Source organism: Lolium perenne, chromosome 3 (genome assembly GCF_019359855.2).
Source record: "Lolium perenne isolate Kyuss_39 chromosome 3, Kyuss_2.0, whole genome shotgun sequence".
NCBI lineage: Eukaryota > Viridiplantae > Streptophyta > Magnoliopsida > Poales > Poaceae > Lolium > Lolium perenne.
This window is the reverse complement of record NC_067246.2, coordinates 145,369,345-145,391,026: the sequence shown is the minus strand read 5'-3', so window position 1 is coordinate 145,391,026 and position 21,682 is coordinate 145,369,345. Positions and strand designations below refer to the sequence as shown.

The window sequence follows — 21,682 nt, the reverse complement described above, 5'->3', positions numbered from 1 at the left end:
GATAGAAAGTGCTGATGTTTCATGACCTCCTGGATCATCCGAAAAGCAACACGCTCCAAAGTATTCACCAGGCTCTCAGAATGGCGATGCAGCGAGTGAGTCACCATGCAGCTAATCTCCTGGCGCAGGGACCTGGTACGTTCTTCTGACGGGACGGATAGGTCCACTCCATCGAGCGCGCCTTCCGGTGAGAACCCCTTCCACCGGATGCCATGTGCACGGGTTCTGTAAAAAGAGCCGATGAGGTCGGCTTCGAGGATGACTTTGATCTCGTCATACTTCTTCTTGAGCTCGTCGGTCAGATCCTCGTACGTGACTGGAGTGCCGTCCGCCATCTCAGATGTAGATGGCGAGGTGGTTGATGTCGGAGCTTGTCCCACCGGGCGTGCCAGAATGTGTTGCTGTCAAAACCCACCGGTGGGCAGCGACGGGCAACACCGTAGAGCCGGGAACAACCTAGGGCTGCGGCTGGCCGAGGTCCCTCCGAGCGACGGCCCGCAAAGCCTTCTGGTACACACGTCCGATGCTGATGCAAGGGCGTGCCACCTGACCTATACCAGTCGGGGAAGGTGATGGAGATGCCTCGCTTAGTTTCCTGCATGGCATACACGTAAACATTAAATACGAGCCTCGATCGGCTCTCAGGTTATCCTGTGAATCGGCTCAAGGAGCCGATCCACCCATGATTCGTACGAGGTGCACGAATATATGGTGGTCCTGCTTGATCAAGATAAAGCTAATGAGATCTACGACGATTTAGGGTTTTCACCGCATAATCGGATCATCCTACTCAGGATTGGGCCTCGCGGCCACGCACGGTGATCATAAGCCGATCCTAGACAAGGCCTAAAAACCAACACGAGGTTGATCCCCGGAACATCCTGTCTAGGACTAGCAAACGACACCCTACGTGCCGCTGGATCCTCCAGCCCTTTGTAAGGCCTAACTATTGCAGATATTAAACTAATCCTTGATGAACAAGGAGCAACCGTAACGGATCAGATCTACTAAATAATGATCAAGCGGGGTGCCGCCCCTACACCTAAGATAGGTGTAAGGGCGGCTAGATACGCAAGGGTTGCACTACGATAGCATGTTACGCGAAGAACTATGCTAACCCTAACATATCTATGATAACTACGTTGCTCGCCATCAAAAAGGCTTCAGTACGAGCAACGCATGAACAACATAAAGCTTGTGCTGCCTAGATCGCAAGATGCGATCTAGGCAGCATGTTGCTTACCGGTAGAAACCCTCGAGACGAAGGAGTTGGCGATGCGCCGAGATTGATTTGTTGGTTGAACGTTGGTTGTTGTTTATTCCATAAACCCTAGATACATATTTATAGTCCAGGGGACTTTCTAATTTAGGCGTGCACCTAACCGTGCACGGGTAAAACACTATCTAAGATACGATCTATTATATTACAGATATATGGGCAATCTAGCCCAACTTTGCATATAAGGCCGATCCACGTATTTTCTCCGTATATAATCTTCAAGCCCATCTTGATCGTGGCCCACCTCTGACTCGGTCAAATTCTGGTGATAACAAGTACCCTTGAGGGTTTCTCACCTCTGGCCGGGCCGCCGACGACCACTCCGCCAGAATAGTTGGCCGGAGTGCGTCTCGGTATGGCGCCGGAGTAGTTTAGGGTTAGGATCTGTAGTTTCTTTGTGGATCTCGGCCACTGGATCCATGGTGTTTATAGGGTTGCTGCTGCCTGCTCTTCTGCTCCTGCGGCTGGAGGGAAGCGGGGTGGCGGCAACAATGCCTTCCCCAATAAATCGGTGGCTTCTGGCTCTGTTCTTCCACGATCTCTCGGCGTTGGTGAAGCTCTCCTGTCCGGCCGTGGTGGCGAGGGGGAGTGCAGATCTGGTGCGGTGAAGAGGGTTCATGTTCCTCTCCTTGCTGGCCATGGTGGTTGATGACCCACAAGTATAGGGGGTGTATCGTAGTATTTTCGATAAGTAATAATGTCGATCCCAACGAGGAGCAGAAGGTGTTGACAAGCAGTTTCGATGAAGGTTTCACTGTAAATGCTCACAGACAAGTTATCAGGGGGTTTTGATGTAGCAGATGAATAAAGTACGAGTAAGTAAAGTGCGAGAGAAATAATTGCAGTGAGTGGCCCAATCCTTTTTAGCACAAAGGACAAGCCGGTTTGTTTACTTATAATGACCAAATGTTCTTGAGGACACACGGGATTTCAGTCTAGTGCTTTCGCGTCATATAGCTAATTAATCTTCATTGTTTTGATAAGTGTTGTGTGGGTGAACCTATGCTAATGCACCGCCCTTCCTAGGTCTAATACATACTTGTGATTATACCCCTTGCAAGCATCCGCAACTACAAGAAAGTAATTAAGATAAATCTAACCACATCCGTAAACTCTGAGATCCTGCTATCCCTCCTGCATCGATATACCAACAGGGGTTTAGGTTTCTGTCACTCAGGAAAGCCCAGCAATTGGCAAACGAGTACAAGATGTATTTCCCTAGGCCCATAAAGGTGGAGTATCATGTAGTCGACGTTCACATGACACCACTAGAAGAATAACACCACAACTTAAATATCATAACATTGAATATTACTCAACCATAATTCACTACTAACATTTAGACTTCACCCATGTCCTCAAGAACTAAACAAACTACTCACGAGACATCATATGGAACATGATCAGAGGTGATATGATGATGAATAACAATCTGAACATAAACCTTGGTTCAATGGTTTCACACAATAGCATCAATAACAAGTAGAAATCAATACCGGGAGAGTTTCCCCTATCAAACAATCAAGATCCAACCCAAATCGTTACAGCGGTGATGAGGTGCAGTGGTGGAGACGGCGGTGATGATGATGGAGATGATGGTGATGACGATGGAGATGATGTCCAGCTCGATGACGGTGACGATGGCGTCGATTTCCCCCTCCGGGAGGGAATTTCCTTGGCGGATCTCAGCCTACCGGAGAGCTCTTTTCTCTCTGGTGTTTTCCGCCCCGCAGAGGCGGCTGTGATTCTTCGCGACTATCCTCTGGAGCTTAGGTTTTCGGGACGAAGATGTACGCGAAGGAGAGGAGGCCAGAGGGGGCTGTGGGGCCCCTCCCCACAAGGTGGCGCGGCCAGGCCTTGGCCCGCGCCGGCCTGTGAGGTGGGCCCACGGCGGCCCTCCTCGGCTCCCCCTTCTGGCTCCCTTCGTCTTCTGGAAAAATAGGATTTTTCATATAAATTCCGTCAATTGTTGATCTTCCAAAATATTGCATTCTGACGGCGCTTTTTCCAGCAGAATCCTGACTCCGATGCGCGATCCTCCAATAATCATGAAACATGCAAAATAGATGAAATAACATAAGTATCATCTCCAAATATGAAATATATCAATGAATAACAGCAAATTATGATATAAAATAGTGATGCAAAATGGACGTATCAACTCCCCCCAAGCTTAGACTTCGCTTGTCCCCAAGCGAAACTGAACTCGGTAAACAGGACCACATGTTTATGGAGTGAAGAGTCGATAAATAAAATACGGACAAGAAGCATCATATTCATTCACACAAGACATTCTAGTGAACAACTTCCTCATATAATTCAACTTGAAACAAGTATAAGGTAATCACAAATAAAGGTGCACAAGAAATCACAATTGGTGATGGCAAACTTCGTTCTTGGTCAGAGAACAATTAACATGTTATACTTATCTATCGAGCAGCGCTCTCATGTTAAAGTTTATATGGCATAACTTGCATACTCAATCATAATAATCTCCTCATAATCATTGATAACTTCCAAAGTTATATTCATTCGGATAAAACTTGTACTAAACAAGGAAGAGTAAAAGACATGATGAAGTAAATCACAATATAGATGGTTTGATCACAACAACTCAAATGCTTGCTTAAGATGGAGGGAAATAGGTTTACTGACTCAACATAAAGTAAAAGACAGGCCCTTCACAGAGGGAAGCAGGGATTAAATCATGTGCTAGAGCTTTTTCAGTTTTGAAATCATATAAAGAGAGTAAAAGTAACATTTTGAGAGGTGTTTGTTGTTGTCAACGACTGGTAGCGGGTACTCTAACCCCCTTGCCAGACAAACTCTCGAAGAGCGGCTCCCATAAGGTTTTATTTTAGGTTGGCACTCCTCCCAACCTTTGCTTTCACAAACCATGGCTAACCGAATCCTCGGGTGTCTGCCAACAGTCTCATACCATGAAGGAGTGCCTTTTTATTTAGTTTTATTTAGATGACACTCCTCCCCTCCTTTGCTTTCTCAAGCCATGGCTAACCGAATCCTCGGGTGCCTTCCAACAATCACATACCATGGAGGAGTGTCTATTTGTAAAATTATGAAGATTAATTAATCGGGGCTGGGAACCCCATTGCCAGCTCTTTTTGCAAAATTATTGGATAAGCGGATGAAGCCACTAGTCCATTGGTGAAAGTTGCCCAACAAGATTGAAAGATAAAACACCACATACTTCCTCATGAGCTATAAAACATTGACACAGATAAGAGATAGTAAATTTTGAATTGTTTAAAGGTAGCACACGAAGTATTTACTTGGAATGGCAGGAAATACCATGTAGTAGGTAGTTATGGTGGACACAAATGGCATAGGTTTGGGTTAAGGTTTGGATGCACGAGAAGCATTCCCTCTCGGTACAGGTTTTTGGCTAGCAAGGTTAATTAGCAAGCATAAAAGTTGAGGAAAACAAACAAATATACATGTGATAGAAACAATCATGCATCTTCCTTGTAAGCACAAACAATTTTAACTTCAGAATAATAAGCTAAGGAGCTAACAAGAAAGAAAGACAATGAAACAACATATCTACATGTATTTCTCTTTTCTACTTAAACCTCAAAGTGTTGTTGCTATTGACCAGTGCTAAGTTTGCCAAAACCAAATAGATTTACTCAATGCTCCCAAAGTGATACCAATACTAATAACAAGATCAATCATATAATAGAGATTGCAAACTAAAATAAGATGTGTAATATGTAAATGATAAGACTTCTCATTAATATTCCATAACGATAACTCACACCAAGGGATACATAGACAACCAACTAAGGAGAGATACTTCCACACTGCAACCCATCTTATATGATAACTTCCCTACTCATGATTTGACACTACTTATAGTAAAAAGTAAAAGATAGTGATGATGTGATACCGTGGCACACCCCCAAGCTTGCCAATACCGATGATGAATTACTCCTTCGGTGATGGTGGTGATGATTTCTTCCCATCATCAGACTTCCAAGGAAGAGGCTCTCCATCAACAAATGACATCTTGGTCTCGGGAATCCTGAAACTAGCAGCATAGCTTATGTGTTTAAACCTGTTTTCATACTCACTGTTTTGATTCTGAACATCATAGAGTTGCGCTTGGAGTTTGTTGGTGGTGTCGTGAAGTGAGAGAATGTCGTCCCATAGCTTTGCAGTCTCCTTCTTGTGTCCATCAATAAGTTCAGACACAATCTTGTGGAAGATGCCCACTTCACGCTCAGCCATCTTCTTGTAGTTGAAGACCTCTTGTTCTAACTTCTCCATCCTGTCTTCCAAGCTTCCTTCTCCTTTGGGACCCTGGACATCTTTGATCTGCAACTCTCCATCAACGAGCAGCAATTCCTTGGGGTGCATCTTCAGCTCGTTCATGTACGGGTTGACGACGTCCTCAAAGAAGCTGTCCTTGGCAGTTCCCGATGAAGACATGATGGCTCTAGATCCAAAGCAGATCCCGGCAGAAACATCTCGAAACAAAACACGTCGAGAAAACGATATACGGACCTCCAGGGGTCCGGGGGATTATATAGCAAGAATTTTTACGACAAAAGGAAAGTACCAGGTCGAACCAGAGTCGGAGAGGGGCAACGAGGGAGCCACCTCATAGGGCGGCGCGGCCAGGCTGGGGCCCGCGCTGGCCTATGGGGGCGCGCCCTCGCGCGTCTCCACTCCGTTTCGATCTCGTAATTTTTCATATTTTCCAAAAACAGCAAAAACATTGTTCGGAAAGTAAAACGCGAACGCTTTATTACCAGTACTGTTACCTATTCAAAGTCGAACTCTGCCGGACTGTCAATTTGACCTTTGATGAAAGCTTCGGGAGTTTCCACTCGAATAACATCAACATCTTCATTATAGGAATCACCTGAGATATAATGCTTGAGTCTTTGTCCATTCACCACTTGTGAGGCATCGCCTTGGAGAGAACTAATTTTAATCGCCCCTGAGCGATATACCTCCTCAACGACATATGGTCCTTCCCATTTTGAGAGTAATTTCCCTGCAAAGAATCTGAGACGAGACCGATACAATAGGACTTTATCCCCAATATTAAATTCTCTTTTGATAATCCTTCTATCATGCCATTTCTTAACTTTCTCTTTAAAGAGTTTAGCATTTTCATAAGCTTCACTTCTCCATTCATCTAGAGAACTCAATTGTAGCAATCTCTTCTTACCGGCAAGTTTAGGATCTTTATTTAGTTCTCTTACAGCCCAATAAGCTTTGTGCTCTAGTTCTAAAGGTAAATGACAAGCTTTTCCATAAACCATTTTATACGGTGACATACCCATGGGATTTTTATAAGCAGTTCTATAAGCCCATAGTGCTTCCTTCAATTTACTAGCCCAATTCTTTCTAGATTTATTAACAGTCTTTTGCAAGATAGATTTAATCTCTCTATTTGATAGTTCTACTTGCCCACTAGTTTGAGGATGATAAGCAGAAGCAATTCTATGATTAATACCATATTTAGCAAGAGTTTTTCTAAAACCAGCATGAATAAAATCAGAACCTCCATCAGTCATAATATATCTAGGAACTCCAAATCTAGGAAAAATAATATCTAAAAGCATTCTTAGAGAGGTCTCACCATCAGCACTTTTTGTGGGTATGGCTTCCACCCATTTAGTAACATAATCAACAGCGACAAGTATATGAGTGTTACCTTCTGAAGAGGGAAAAGGTCCCATGAAGTCAAATCCCCAGCAATCAAATGGTTCAATGACAAGAGTATAATTCATAGGCATTTCATTGCGTCTGGAGATATTACCAAACCTTTGACATTCATCACAGGATAAAATAAACTTCCTTGCATCCTTGAAGAGAGTTGGCCAATAAAAACCTGATTGTAGAACCTTTTGCGCGGTTCTATCTCCGGCGTGATGTCCTCCATAAGCACTACCATGACATTTACTCAATATCTCTTGTTGTTCATATTCGGGAACACATCTTCGCAGAATACCATCCACTCCTTCTTTATATAAATGTGGGTCATCCCAGAAATAATGCCTCAAATCATAAAAGAATTTCCTCCTTTGCTGGGCTGAAAAGGTTGGAGGCAAGTACTTGGAAACAATAAAGTTAGCATAATCAGCATACAGTGGGCTATCTCGCGAGCTCACCTTTATTACAGCCAATTGTTCATTTGGAAAACTATCATTAACAGGAACAGGATCATAAGCAATATTTTCCAATCTAGACAAATTATCAGCAACAGGATTATCAGCACCCTTCCTATCTACAATATGCAAATCAAATTCTTGCAACAGAAGCACCCATCTAATAAGCCTTGGCTTAGCATCTTTCTTTTGCATCAGGTATCTAATTGCAACATGATCAGTATGAATTGTAACTTTTGAATCAACAATATAAGGTCTAAACTTATCACAAGCAAAGACTACAGCTAACAATTCCTTTTTAGTTGTAGCATAATTTCTTTGAGCAGCATCAAGAGTTTTACTAGCATAATGAATAACATTCAACTTTTTATCTACTCGCTGTCCAAGAACAGCGCCTACAGCAAAATCACTAGCATCACACATAATTTCAAAAGGTAAGTTCCAATCAGGAGGTTCAACTATAGGAGCAGTTGTTAAGGCTTTCTTTAGAGTTTCAAAAGCTTCCTTATAATCATCATCAAAAACAAAAGGTACATCTTTTTGAAGAAGATTAGTAAGAGGTTTTGATATCTTGGAAAAGTATTTAATGAATCTCCTATAAAACCCAGCATGACCAAGAACACTACGAATACCTTTAACATCCCTAGGATAGGGCATCTTCTCAATTGCTTCAACTTTAGCTCTATCAACTTCAATACCTCTCTCGGAAATTTTATGTCCCAATACAATTCCTTCATTAATCATAAAGTGGCATTTCTCCCAATTAAGAACAAGGTTAGTTTCTTCACACCTCTGCAAAACTTTATCGAGGTTCCGCAAGCAATTATCAAAAGAATTCCCATAGACAGAAAAATCATCCATGAATACCTCTACAATGTTCTCGCAAAAGCCATGAAAAATAGCAGACATGCATCTTTGAAAAGTAGCAGGAGCATTACATAAACCAAAAGGCATGCATCTATAAGCATAAGTTCCATAGGGACAAGTGAAAGTGGTTTTCTCTTGATCCTTAGTTTTAACAGCAATTTGTGAAAACCCAGAATAACCATCAAGAAAGCAAAAATGAGTATTTTTGGATAACCTTTCTAACATTTGATCAATAAAAGGTAAAGGGTAATGATCTTTCTTAGTAACCTTATTAACTTTTCGATAATCAATGCACATTCTATACCCTACAACTACTCTTTGAGGTATGAGCTCATCATTATCATTAGGCACAACAGTCATTCCTCCTTTCTTAGGAACACAATGCACAGGACTAACCCATATACTATCAGCAATAGGATATATAATACCAGCTTCAAGAAGTTTTAATACCTCATTTCTTACCACATCCTTCATCTTAGGAATTAGACGACGTTGATGTTCAACAACAGGCTTTGCATCATCTTCCATATTAATGGCATGTTGGCAAATAGAGGGAGCAATCCCCTTCAAGTCATCAAGAGTGTAGCCAATAGCTCCTCGGTGTTTCTTCAATATTTCCAATAACATTTCTTCTTCAAACTCTGAAAGCTTAGAACTAATAATAACAGGATATATTTTCTTATCATCAATATGAGCATATTTAAGATTATCAGGCAATGGTTTTAAATCAAAAACATGATCTTCTTTTGGTGGCAGTGTTCTACCTAGATCTTCTACAGGCAAGTCATGTTTAAGAATAGGTTGACGAAGGAAAATTTCATCAAGCTCATTTCTTTCTTCCCTAAAAACTTCACTCTCACTATTCTCCAAATGTTGCTGCAAAGGATTATTAGGAGCAAGAGCAATAGATGCACACTGTTCAACTCTAAAATCATTATTAGGCGAATCAGCTTTATAAGGAGTTTTGGCAAATTTAGAGAAATTAAACTCATAAGATTCACCAGCAAATTTAGTCAAAATGTTCTCTTTCTTGCAATCTATAACGGCTCCACAAGTATTTAGAAAAGGTCTACCAAAAATGATAGGACAATACTTACTAGCAGCAGAACCAAGTACCAAAAAGTCAGCAGGATATTTAATCTTACCACATAGAACTTCCACATCTCGAACAATACCAATTGGAGAGATAGTTTCTCTATCAGCCAGCCGAATAACCACATCAATATCTTCAAGTTCACAAGAACCAATTTCGTGCATAATCTCCGTGTAAAGCTCATAAGGAATAGCACTAATACTTGCACCAATATCGCATAAACCATAATAACAATGATCACCAATTCTAACAGATAGCATAGGAACACTAGTTTTCTTGGACTTATTAGGACGTGAAACAATATTAGAAGCATCTTCATAGAAAATAATATGACCATACTCCACATTTTCAGTCACAAGATCTTTAACTATTGCAACAGCAGGTTCAACTTTTATTTGCTCTTCAGGTTCTATAGGTTTCTTTTCACTTTTATTAACCGCACTATTTATAACAGAGTACTCCTTCATTTTAGCAGGGAAAGGAGTTTTTTCAATATAAGCTTCAGGAATAACATGATCAACAGTTTCAACTACAACACATTTATTTATAGATGAATAAATTTTATCTTTATACGGTTCATGATACTTATCAAAGTTCTTCTTAGGCAATTCATAATGGGAGGCAAAAGCTTTATAAAGATTTGCAACGACTTGAGAATCAAGACCATAAGTAGCACTAATATTACGAAATTTATCAGTATCCATAAAAGCTTCAATGCATTTATAATCATATTTTATACCTGACTCTCTATCTTTGTCGTTCTCCCATCCTTCAGTATTCTCCTGGATCCGATTAAGAAGGTCCCTTTTAAACTCTTCTTTGTTGCGTGTAAATGATCCAGAACAACAAGTATCCAGCAAGGTCTTGTCTTGAAAAGAAAGTCTTGCATAGAAATTATCAATAATAATATTACCAGGAAGCTCATGAATGGGGCATTTGAGCATTAAAGACTTCAATCTCCCCCACGCTTGGGCAATACTCTCTCCATCATGAGGCCAAAAATTATATATGCGGTTCCGATCCTTGTGAATTTCACTTGGAGGATAGAACTTAGAATAAAATCGGGGCACAATATCATTCCATTCAAGAGAATCCCCATTATCCAGTAATTTATACCAATGCGCCGCTTTACCAGACATCGATATAGAGAATAGTTTCTTCCTCACTTCATCCATAGCAATACCTGCACACTTGAATAAACCGCATAATTCATGTAAGAACAGTAAATGATCTCCAGGATGGACAGTTCCATCCCCTGTATAGCGGTTATCCACAACACGTTCAATAATTTTCATAGGTATTTTGTATGGAACTTCTTCCTCACCTGGCGCCTCATCCACTACCTTTGCAGTAGTAGTAGATTTTCCAAATAAAAATTCAAGAGAAGATCTCTCCATAATGAATTATAGCAGCAGGCAGGAATAAAATCAGCACAAACAGTAAAAGTTTCCCTTACCAATTCCACTTACCAATAGCGCTCCACTCCCCGGCAACGGCGCCAGAAAATAGTCTTGATGACCCACAAGTATAGGGGGTGTATCGTAGTATTTTCGATAAGTAAGAATATCGATCCCAACGAGGAGCAGAAGGTGTTGACAAGCAGTTTCGATGAAGGTTTTACTGTAAATGCTCACAGACATGTATTCAGGGGGTTTTGATGTAGCAGATGAATAAAGTACGAGTAAGTAAAGTTCGAGAGAAATAATTGCAGCGAGTGGCCCAATCCTTTTTAGCACAAAGGACAAGCCGGTTTGTTTACTTATAATGACCAAACGTTCTTGAGGACACACGGGATTTTAGTCTAGTGCTTTCGCGTCATATAGCTAATTAATCTTCATTGTTTTGATAAGTGTTGTGTGGGTGAACCTATGCTAATGCACCGCCCTTCCTAGAACTAATACATATTTGTGATTATACCCCTTGCAAGAATCCGCAACTACTAGAAAGTAATTAAGATAAATCTAACCACAGCCTTAAACTCTGAGATCCTGCTATCCCTCCTGCATCGATATACTAACGGGGGTTTAGGTTTCTGTCATTCCGGCAACCCCGTAATTGGCAAACGAGTACAAGATGTATTCCCCTAGGCCCATAAAGGTGAAGTATCATGTAGTCGACGTTCACATGACACCACTAGAAGAATAACACCACAGCTTAAATATCATAACATTGAATATTACTCAACCATAATTCACTACTAACATTTAGACTTCACCCATGTCCTCAAGAACTAAACGAACTACTCATGATACATCATATGGAACATGATCAGAGGTGATATGATGATGAATAACAATCTGAACATAAATCTTGGTTCAATGGTTTCACTCAATAGCATCAATAACAAGTAGAAATCAATACCGGGAGAGTTTACCCTATCAAACAATCAAGATCCAACCCAAATCGTTACAGCGGTGACGAGGTGCAGCGGTGGAGACGGCGGTGATGATGATGGAGATGATGGTGATGACGATGGAGATGATGTCCAGCTCGATGACGGTGACGATGGCGTCGATTTCCCCCGTCGGGAGGGAATTTCCCCGGCGGATCTCAGCCTGCCGGAGAGCTCTTTTCTCTCTGGTGTTTTCCGCCCGCAGAGGCGGCTGTGACTCTTCGCGACTATCCTCTGGAGCTTAGGTTTTTGGGACGAAGATGTACGCGAAGGAGAGGAGGCCATAGGGGGCTGTGGGCCCCCTCCCCACAAGGCGGCGCGGCCAGGCCTTGGCCCGCGCCGGCCTGTGAGGTGGGCCCACGGCGGCCCTCCTCGGCTCCCCCTTCTGGCTCCCTTCGTCTTCTGGAAAAATAGGATTTTTCATATAAATTCCGTCAATTGTTGATCTTCCGAAATATTGCATTCTGACGGCGCTTTTTCCAGCAGAATCCTGACTCCGGTGCGCGATCCTCCAATAATCATGAAACATGCAAAATAGATGAAATAACATAAGTATCATCTCCAAATATGACATATATCAATGAATAACAGCAAATTATGATATAAAATAGTGATGCAAAATGGACGTATCAGTGGTCTGAAGGAGTGGGGGCAAGACCCTCTGGTTTTGGATCTGGGAGGTGGAGGTCATGGTCGTCGGAGATGTTTGAGGTGGTGGAGGTCTTTGTTGCACGCCTTCCCGGCCTGCCGTGGCGGCAAGGAGGAAAGGTGCGGCGGACCGGCTACTCTCCAAGGTCAGCATCGACGTCACCTTCCTGCGTGGTGCTATGTGCGTTTCGTCTTCGAGCTCAATCACGCGGATGGCTGGCTTGCCTCCGCGCTCTTCTGCTGGCATGGCGGCATGTGGAGGTACTTCCTCCAAGCGGGTGGAGCTCGACGCCGGGCTTCCACCAAGTGGTTTGTCCCCGGTGGTTCCTTGGTGTCCAGCAGCAACTGAGCTTCGTCGGATTCGGGCGTTCGAGCTTCTGTGCCCAGTTCATCGGCGGCGACGCCTTGAGGATGCCGATGACTGGTGGTGGGGGAGCACAGGGACCTGATTGCGTTTCTACTTTCTATTCCAGGGTGTTCCTTGTAACTTTAGAGGACCATTTTCAAATTCCAGGTTTCTCAGAGCGAGAGATGCCAAATGGGCCTCTTTGTAATTTGTACCCGCCACGTGTGTGCTGAATGAAATCCCACCCTTGTTCAGATTTTTTTTGTCATTTTCGTTAAACCTACTTATTTAATTCTACGATTCGCCCCGTTCGTTAATTTGGTACATTTAGTTCGGGTGTGGCTACTCCTTAGTTCCTCAATTATTGTACATTCAAATCTAACCGGATTCCTACCCATCACAACCGGTAGACTTTTTTGGCAGAAAAAACAAGGCACCGAATAAGAAACAAATCCCGTGTGCTTGAGGAGGCATGGAGGGAATATCACACGTACATGTATATTCCTCTTGGCACCAAAATAATTTCATGAGCATTGTAACTGGCGCCAAAAAGTCCATGCATGATCATCTCCTGCAGATTGAGGATCGCAAGATGGGCATCTTTGGTTCCGCCTCCAAGTGAGGCCTCGCCACCACTATTGATACATGGCCCTTCCTTGACGACTCGTCGGCGGCAGCTTAAAACATCATCCTTCCTTGATGCCTTATCACTCGCAGTGAGGCAAGAGACAAAGAAACAAGATACATATCACTACTCATCTCACCTCTCACCTTTATCCATCCCTAGGATCTTGGGTACCTACAAGTCCATGGATCGAGACATGAGACAAAAAAACAAGATACATATCTTCTATTTAATCACCACACAATATTCTCATGTATTAGATGCACATAATTGATGCGAGGATTCACCTCAACCCGCAGCCCGTGAGGACTACTCACTCATATCAATAAGATCAATGATGGTTTCCTGAAATACATTATTCAAAAGAAAGATTTCACCTGGATTGCAATATTAACATTAGTTGAAACACAAAATCCAATGAAAAGCAAATGAAACCGAGAGATAAGTGGTGGAAAATCCGTAGTAAAAAATCATCAAAATTTAGAGCTATCACATATATATGAGTTTGGCATCTATATGCAAAGTGTATTGCCTATTACTGTGTTGAACCTGCGAACCATAAAGTGACAGTTAGAGAAAACAATGGTGTTATGCGATAATTTGAGGATATTATGTGTTCATGAAGTGTTAATGTTTTGTTTCGGGCTATTTGAAAGGATAGGTCTTAACTGCCTGTAGTTCCAATTTAGACCCAGTGAAATGAGCATGCAAGAAAGATAAAAGACGTTATGCAAATTCTGTTGGTTAGTATGCATAACTACATTAGGATCACATATCTACAGACAACAAAAGTAGAGATAAATATTATGTTATTAGGATTACATTATAAGATCAATATCATTCATTTAACACCCCGTCATCATCTCATGCCTACGCATTTAGCCACTAAAAGTTACACGTTACCATTTCCGGTGAAAACTGGTTGCTGCTATTGTTTATTGCTTGTTTTATTGCTTTGAATCAACTTCCATAAATTTTTGTTAGTATTGTTATGTTCCCCTTCAGTTGAATTATAATTAGTTGTATCAAGACATCTAGCAATCTAGCTTTCCGTGGTTCGATACTCTTATTTGGTATGAACAAACTGTACACTTACACTCGTAAAACCATTTTCTAACGGCATTGCTGGGAGTTAAACGCTTTCGATCTTTGTTTTTTTATTTATCTTAATTTGTTATTGTTATACTAAAGTTGTTTACTAGTCCACGATGAGTGGCTGAGGCTTATGAACCAACCCAAAGCTTACACCAAGTTCAGGGACTTCAATATTGCCAGCATGAAGGGAGACCTGAACGTAAATAGTGGTAATAAAATTAATCCTCATTTTTTTGCAAATTGTCGCAAAAAATAAATTTTGCAGGAGATAGTACCGATAAAGATTCATATGAACACTTAGGCTAGCCATAGTGCTAGTATCATAGTAGTATAATGCACATTGGTCCCATAAAAATGCTGATGTGGCAGCTAATTAAGGAGGAGAGAGGAGATTAGAGTAACATAGGTAGATACTGTATCATAGCGCATGTCACGAGCAAAATTAATGCTAAACAAATCTTGTGCACAAATTTGCATTGAGATTCTAAAAAACAATAAATATAGCATGACTATGATACTACTTCATGATACTAACCACTATAGAGATAGTATCATATACAAGTATATGCATGATACTACTACATGTTACTTACCACTATGACCAGCCTTAGATATTTCTTTAAAAATCGATGAGAAACTTTTTAAACTGAAGATTGTACCCGCTGTCATGGATAAAACCGACCTCCTCATTTCAGACGGCGTGTCCCAAGCGGTTCCTACTTGACACGGCAAGGGGCCCCAACGTGTCACGTTAGCCAACCGTGCGTGACCCGACTAGCAGGGTCCATGTGTCATAGGCACCGTGCCGGGGCGCTACTGTTCCCAACCGCCATATATATTATATTATATATATATATATATAGGCCAAGGGTACAACCGTGAAACCGCAAAAGGAAAGCCTGAATAAGTAAAGAAACGGAGACGCAAATAAAAAAAAAACTCGTCTCCAACTTCGCCTCTCGCATTTCCCGCTTTGCCTCCTCCACCCTCGCTCCCCCTCGCCTGCGTCGTCGCCGCCTCTCTCCTAGGTTTAGGGTTTCCGCCGGCGGCGACCCCAGTCAAGGCTTGTATCATCATCACGGCGTCACCGGTGAGTCTCTCTTCTCTCCCCAACCATCTGATCCCTGCTTCTCGGCACGCCTCTCCTACTCTCTCTCCTTGGCCGTAGCGGTGCCGGTTCCACCCTTAGTTGCCGTTCCGGGATCGCGCAAGATTGGATCTGTTTTCCCCGTGTCCGGCCGGGGAGTTTGGGTTGGCGGAATCATGGCGTGGAGTATCTGGTTTTGGTTCTGTGTAGATGGTTTTTGGATCTAGGATCTCCATCCATCGGGGCGGTGGCGTGTGGACTGGAGATCTGTTGACAAGTCTCCTTCATTGTTTTAAGCTTTTCTTAGGGGAAAGAACAGGTTGATTAGGGTATTGCGTCTTATGGTTGTTGCAGCCGTTATTAGTTCGATTTATTATTGGGCGGACTAATTGGTAATTTGAGCGGCTAACTTCACTAGATTAGTTTCGAAATCAGCCTGTTGTTTTTCTATATAAGTGGTAGAATTAGCTGAGAATATGACAAACTGCAGGCTTATTTTCTTCTCTTAATTCTTTTGAAAGGATGGTGGTAACCTATTGTTATGTGGCCAACCTAGAAAATCTTGAATGATACTGAGTTGAATCTAATTATTTGTATCACACCATCCTCTCACATGTTTATAAGTTGTTATATATATCTTACTGAATTGCATATTTCCTTGCTTATTTTTGTGTGTGCCCTTTTAACTAGTATAAAATACCTACCGAGAAAGATCTTGTAGCGCAATACGTGGAGTTTGTGTTGCTGTTTTTTTCGCCTCCTTCATTCATCTGTGTGAATCACACTTGTTATTTTTTTGTATAACAGTTTCATTATTACTCATTGCAGCCAAGTTTAGGTACTAGAGTAGAAAGAGGGACGTTTTCTTCCAAGCTGTGAATTTTATAGAGATGGAAATGACCCCTGAACAAATGTATGGACAAAGCCTTTATGTCCCTGCTAATGGAAATCCCTATACATATGGTTATGCAGGTAAATTCTTAACTTGCAGCTGGCTGTTTACGCTGCCTTGTTTCTTCCTCTGTCATTAGATTGTAATATACTCTTCTATTAAATGCAGATGTTGGATCACCTATGGATTGGTATAACCATCACAACTCTTTAGGATTAGGATATGATGCTCAAGGTGTTTATTATCCGGTATAACCACCAGAACTCTTCAGAAATCTTTCTTCGCTAGTTGCTCATTTTAGGTTCGTCAAATTTAACATGTTTCTCTCACAGGCTTTCAATACCGATGGCACACAGTGTGTTTACTATGCTACCTCTGACAATGGATCCATCCATCCTTCCTACAGCCCTTACCATATAGATCCTTCTTTCATGGTTGATGGCTCGTTTCCGCCACAAGAATATGTTGCTGATGCTGACCCTACATGCCAAATAATTCCCTCACCCTATTACATTCCAGCCGTTCTTCCTTATGCACAAGATGGTGTCCTGGGAAACACAGCAACACCACTTCACCCATCCAGTGTTGCGTTTATTCCAAGCATGCCAGTTTATGCTGCAACTTCCACAAATCATTTATTGCCTTCAGTTGCACCTGTTGCCCCCAAAAGCGATCTTGTCGTGAATCCACCTGTACAGTCTACCATTGTCTCGTCAAAGCAGTTTCAGAACCATGCAGTGCTACCAATGGTTCAATTGCAGAATCCACTTCCAGTGAAGCAAGAGCTGGCAAATGGGTTGATGGCGTCTGCTAAACCTCCTCATACTTCACAGGTAGGTGTGCGGGTTCTTGTGTGACTTCCTTGCTGTTGTCCTCTTTTGGAGGTTTGCTGTATAGCAGTACAGTAACATTCTCTATTTTTTTTTATTGAGTTCAAGCTACTGTAGGATTCAACGTTTTTTCTCCTTATGTGGTGTATAAACCCTTCAGCCTTCAATATGAAAAATAATCAGAACATGTTCCAGTAAAAAGGAAAAACTTAGAATGATAATCATGCTGTCATTCTGAAGCTTTTGGGCACCAGTAGTTTTTGATGCTGTAATCTGAATAGATAATTATTATTTCCACAACCTGCGAGATCTGTTTAAAAAATAAACTTTTCTATATATTAGTCTTAATTTCTTTAAGATCTTTTTGTGTTTCTTGGGGGGCCTTAGCTTGGTGACATTGTGAAGATGTGCATATTGGGAAGTAACATCGAATGTGAGAGTACTTTTCAAACTGCTATATATTTTTAGTGTGAAATAATTGCCAACTTGCCAGCCCTTGCCCCCTTCTTTTGGAGGACAGGGTGGGTGCAAATGTTCGATGGTTAATCATTAATGTAAATATCTAATAGAAGGTGGTTATCTGTAACTGCAGCATGAAGATGCATTTCGAATGTTCTTTTTTGTGTACCATGGCAGGATAGTTTGTTTATATTTTGAATAATATCATATTTTATCTGAGCATAGTAGCTTCTATATTCTCCAGTGGATGTAAAACCTTGTACTTTCTCTGCGTGGTCATTCAAGCACCCTCATTAATAGATTTGCACTGTTAATATCACAGTTGACACATTATTTTCCTGTGCAACAAATGTGTCTTTCCACCTTGAGCTGACAAATATTATTGCCATGATTAGGCATCTACTGATATGATCGATAGACCAATGCCTACTGTAAAGCATCTACCAGCGGCAAAATTATCTGGAAATAACCATTTTGCATGTGTTGGATCTGATCCTCAGAAGTGGGCTGCTGCTGAGAAATTCCAGCCGACTTCAAAGCCGAGTGGCCATCTGAATGCACATGCCATAGTTGCGAAATCCTACACATCAAAGCTCGCCGTTGCCAATTCAGATGGGACAATCCTTATAAGACCTGAACAATATAATGGCAGCGATGTACGAGTGGACTATCCATATGCAAAATTCTTCGTTATCAAGTCAATTGGTGAGGCGGATGTCCACAAATCAATCAAGTATGGTGTATGGTCAAGTTCCTCCAGTGGAAACGGCAAGCTGGACTGTGCATTCAGGGATGCTGACAAAATAGCTAGGAGGAATAATACAAAGTGTCCAGTTTATCTGTTCTTCTCTGTGAGTAGTTCTAGCTCTTACACTTCCATTCTTTTTAAAATATTGTTTTGTGCTTCAAGTTCAGATTACTAATCTGAGACGTGATTTATTAGGTGAATGGTAGTGGCCACTTCTGTGGCATGGCTGAGATGGTTGGTCCGGTCGATTTTCATAAGGACATGGACTTCTGGTGCCAGGATAAATGGACTGGTTGCTTTCCTGTAAGATGGCACATCATCAAAGACGTACCTAACTATACCTTGCAGCATATCTTGCTTCAGAACAATGAGAATAAGCCCGTCACACACAGCAGAGATACACAAGAAGTAAGTATTCCTTTTAAGTTCTATTGAGTTGCAGCATCTATCTTCCAAATTATGCAACGTGAAACTAGTTTTGGTCCATGGAGTATCGGAGTGTACAATAGTTTTGACATAGTTTTGTTGAATTATGTTCACCTAGCATTTTTTCTGTTCTTTTGGGAGGTTTCAAGTGTACAATTGGCGCGTGTTCTTTTCACGATTATGATGATCTATATTTCAACTGCAGATACCGTACATTCCTGGAATATCTATGGTCAAGATCTTGAAGGATATCAAAGTGAAGGAGTGTCTGTTTGATGATTTTATGAGATACGAGGAAGATGAAGCAAGAATTAAGCAGCACCGATGGTCTAAGTTGAGCCACAATGCTCCAGATTTTGTGCCAGTCTCACAGCGTAGAAGGGATGCGTCTGAGGCTCCGCAGCCAAAATTGGGAAGCGTTCTGATAGACAGAACGTCAGAGATACAGAATGTGTCGGATAAACCACAGGAGTGTAATGGGACCAAACATCAGGATCCATGTGCAGATGCTGCTGAAAAACAAGTTGGTGGCGAGGCTGGGAAAGAGAATGGACATCAAGAAAGCCGCTGTACCGGTAAACAGGGTAACGAAAAAGCCCCGAAGTCTTTAGCTAGCCAGCCACAGACTTCAACATTGAAGACAAGTTTGGATGGGAAGCAACAATACTGGAAGAAGGTGGAGCCCCCTAGAGTGAATCCTGATGGTGCTGCTGTACAGGGATCATCAAAAGTAGCTGAAAAACATGTAAACGGAGTCAACGCTAGCTCAGCAGTTGTTGCTTTGGAGACACCTGATGAAGAAACAATTTCTACGAAAGTTGGTTCTCTTACTGTCAGTGGCAAGGCAAGGAAGGCTGACGATGAGAGTCGCTTGGTTGATGTTGTGACCATTGGCTCGTTGCCAATCCGTGTCAGCAAATCTGTTGAGTAGTAGGCAGTTTTCCTTTTGGGTTGGTAGTCTCTTTCTGGTCCGGCTTTAAGCATTATATTTCAGGTTTAATGGGGTGATGAATAGAAGAAAAACAGTACCTCGATTCTAGTTTCCTGGTCAAGAAAAAAGATCGACAATTTTCCCGACAGTTTGTTCTTTGTTTTCTGCAAAGGATGCAAGGACAGTGAAAGATGTACTCTCTTGAAAATCAAGAAAAAAAAGTGAAGATGAAAGTAATTGTGTGGATTTGGGATGCCAGCTTTTCCATTTGCTTTATTTTCTTGCATTGAATATGTTGATTGACGCGATTTGTCACTGCAAATACTAGTATTCTCTGCTCGGCTCCAATTCGTGGTTGCTGTTGGGTGAGCCATATTCTGTCGCCAATTTTGGGCCTTACATTTGGTAGCATATCTGTTGATGGAACCATGCTACTGTGCACTTACCCTGTTTTAGCGTCAAATGTTTCCTGAAGGTGCATTTCTTTTGAGTTACGTTTGGGACAATTTCTTTTGAGTTGATGTTTGCGGCAAAATAATCAAAAGGAGTATGATGGATACGTTGTCCCCGCTTCTTGTTTTGTCTAGACGCCCGTATCCATACGGTGCTCTTTGGTGCTGAGTAATACTTGTTACCTTACGAGATGTGATGTGCTGAGCAGGGCCAGTGTCACCCACGGCTGAAAAACGTTTGCGACCCAGCTACACACTTGTCCTTGACATCTCTGCCAGGCGAGGATCCCGGCTTTGCTTGTGTACTTGTTTAGCATGTCTGATACCGACACTTGCTCTCTCGTAGTAGTACCGGCGCGAGGCAGAGGTCCGTGCAGAGGCCACCATGAATGGCCGAAAGAAGAAGCCATAACCGGCGCTAGCGCTAGCTATCGTGTACGCCAGCGCAATCCGCACTTGTGCTGCAAGCGACGGTCCAAGATGGATGCTGGCGTACATGGTCCTGCAGCCACAAGTGCCGTGTTGCTTCAGGGCGGGGTTGCTCCGATGCCACGGCCCGGCACCTACCCGACCGACGACCGACGAGAGCGTGTCCACGAGGCCGATGCGCCGTCGCCGTTGCAGCCGGTGGCGTACGGAGCACACTTTTGCCGCGGAGGCCACGACCCGGCTGGGAAAAGAAACGAAAGCCACTAGACTGCTGCCGCATCTCACCAACCACCACTGTCATGAGTCGCACGATCCATCCTCTCGCGGACGGACACGGGTCCAGCCCAGCCGATAAGGGCATCTCCGGTGGGCGACGCAAATAAACCGTGGGTGTTCCTTTCGATCCACGCGGATACTAGGTAGGAAAACTTCAACGGTCTGATCTAAATGAACTGATCTATCCATGACAATTCGTCAACGGCTTAAATTTAGGTTTCAGTTGCATCGATGCGGACAAAGAGTTTGTCCGCGCGTGTGCCCTCGCATTTCCCTCTTCTACCCTAGGGTCCCCCGACATAGAAATGATTTCCTCTCGTGCCACCAAAAAGTTGACCCCACCGCCTCCCCAACACCTTCCCCCACGCCAACCCCTACCCTTGGCCACAAAAAGAAGGTTGCGACACCAAACAAAGAGATGACACCGATGGAGAGTCACCGACACCAAGAAGCGAGGTGAATGGCACGCCTCCGTGCAGGACAGGAAAGTCCAGCTGGTAGCCAACGTCTCTTCTACGGCTGCCACAAAGATGACTATGGTCCTTCAGGCCAATACCAACGCCAAGGTGTTGACCTGTATATCCGTTGCACATGTCGTTCTCTTAATCAAGCAGGAGGCGCTTGCCAAGGTTCAAGCAGCTTCCGGCGATGCCTCTTCGGCGTGCTC

At 42.6% G+C, this 21,682-nt stretch overlaps 1 protein-coding gene across 2 annotated transcripts; it reads left to right on the top strand.

Moving 5' to 3' along the window:
* The first annotated feature begins 15,391 nt into the window (after nucleotides 1–15,391).
* Nucleotides 15,392–20,111, top strand: LOC127327072 (uncharacterized). 2 transcript variants are annotated; one of them, XM_051353856.2, is made up of 7 exons: nucleotides 15,392–15,575; nucleotides 16,401–16,544; nucleotides 16,633–16,712; nucleotides 16,797–17,297; nucleotides 18,254–18,604; nucleotides 18,697–18,909; nucleotides 19,133–20,111. In XM_051353856.2, the coding sequence occupies exons 2-7, from the start codon at nucleotides 16,463–16,465 to the stop codon at nucleotides 19,856–19,858; spliced, it is 1,953 nt and encodes a 650-aa protein (XP_051209816.1). In that variant the 5' UTR covers nucleotides 15,392–15,575; nucleotides 16,401–16,462; the 3' UTR covers nucleotides 19,859–20,111. The 2 variants fall into 2 exon arrangements, with proteins under 2 accessions (XP_051209816.1, XP_051209815.1); XM_051353855.2 differs by having other exon boundaries at nucleotides 18,149–18,604.
* Nucleotides 20,112–21,682: the final 1,571 nt, after the last annotated feature.

Excerpts from the sequence above, each read along its gene's own strand:
- LOC127327072 (XM_051353855.2), top strand. The coding sequence starts at position 16,463 with ATGGAAATGACCCCTGAACAAATGTATGGACAAAGCCTTTATGTCCCT. Across the intron at positions 16,545-16,632 it reads CTATACATATGGTTATGCAG|ATGTTGGATCACCTATGGAT; the intron begins GTAAATTCTTAA and ends TATTAAATGCAG. Across the intron at positions 18,910-19,132 it reads ACAGCAGAGATACACAAGAA|ATACCGTACATTCCTGGAAT; the intron begins GTAAGTATTCCT and ends TTTCAACTGCAG.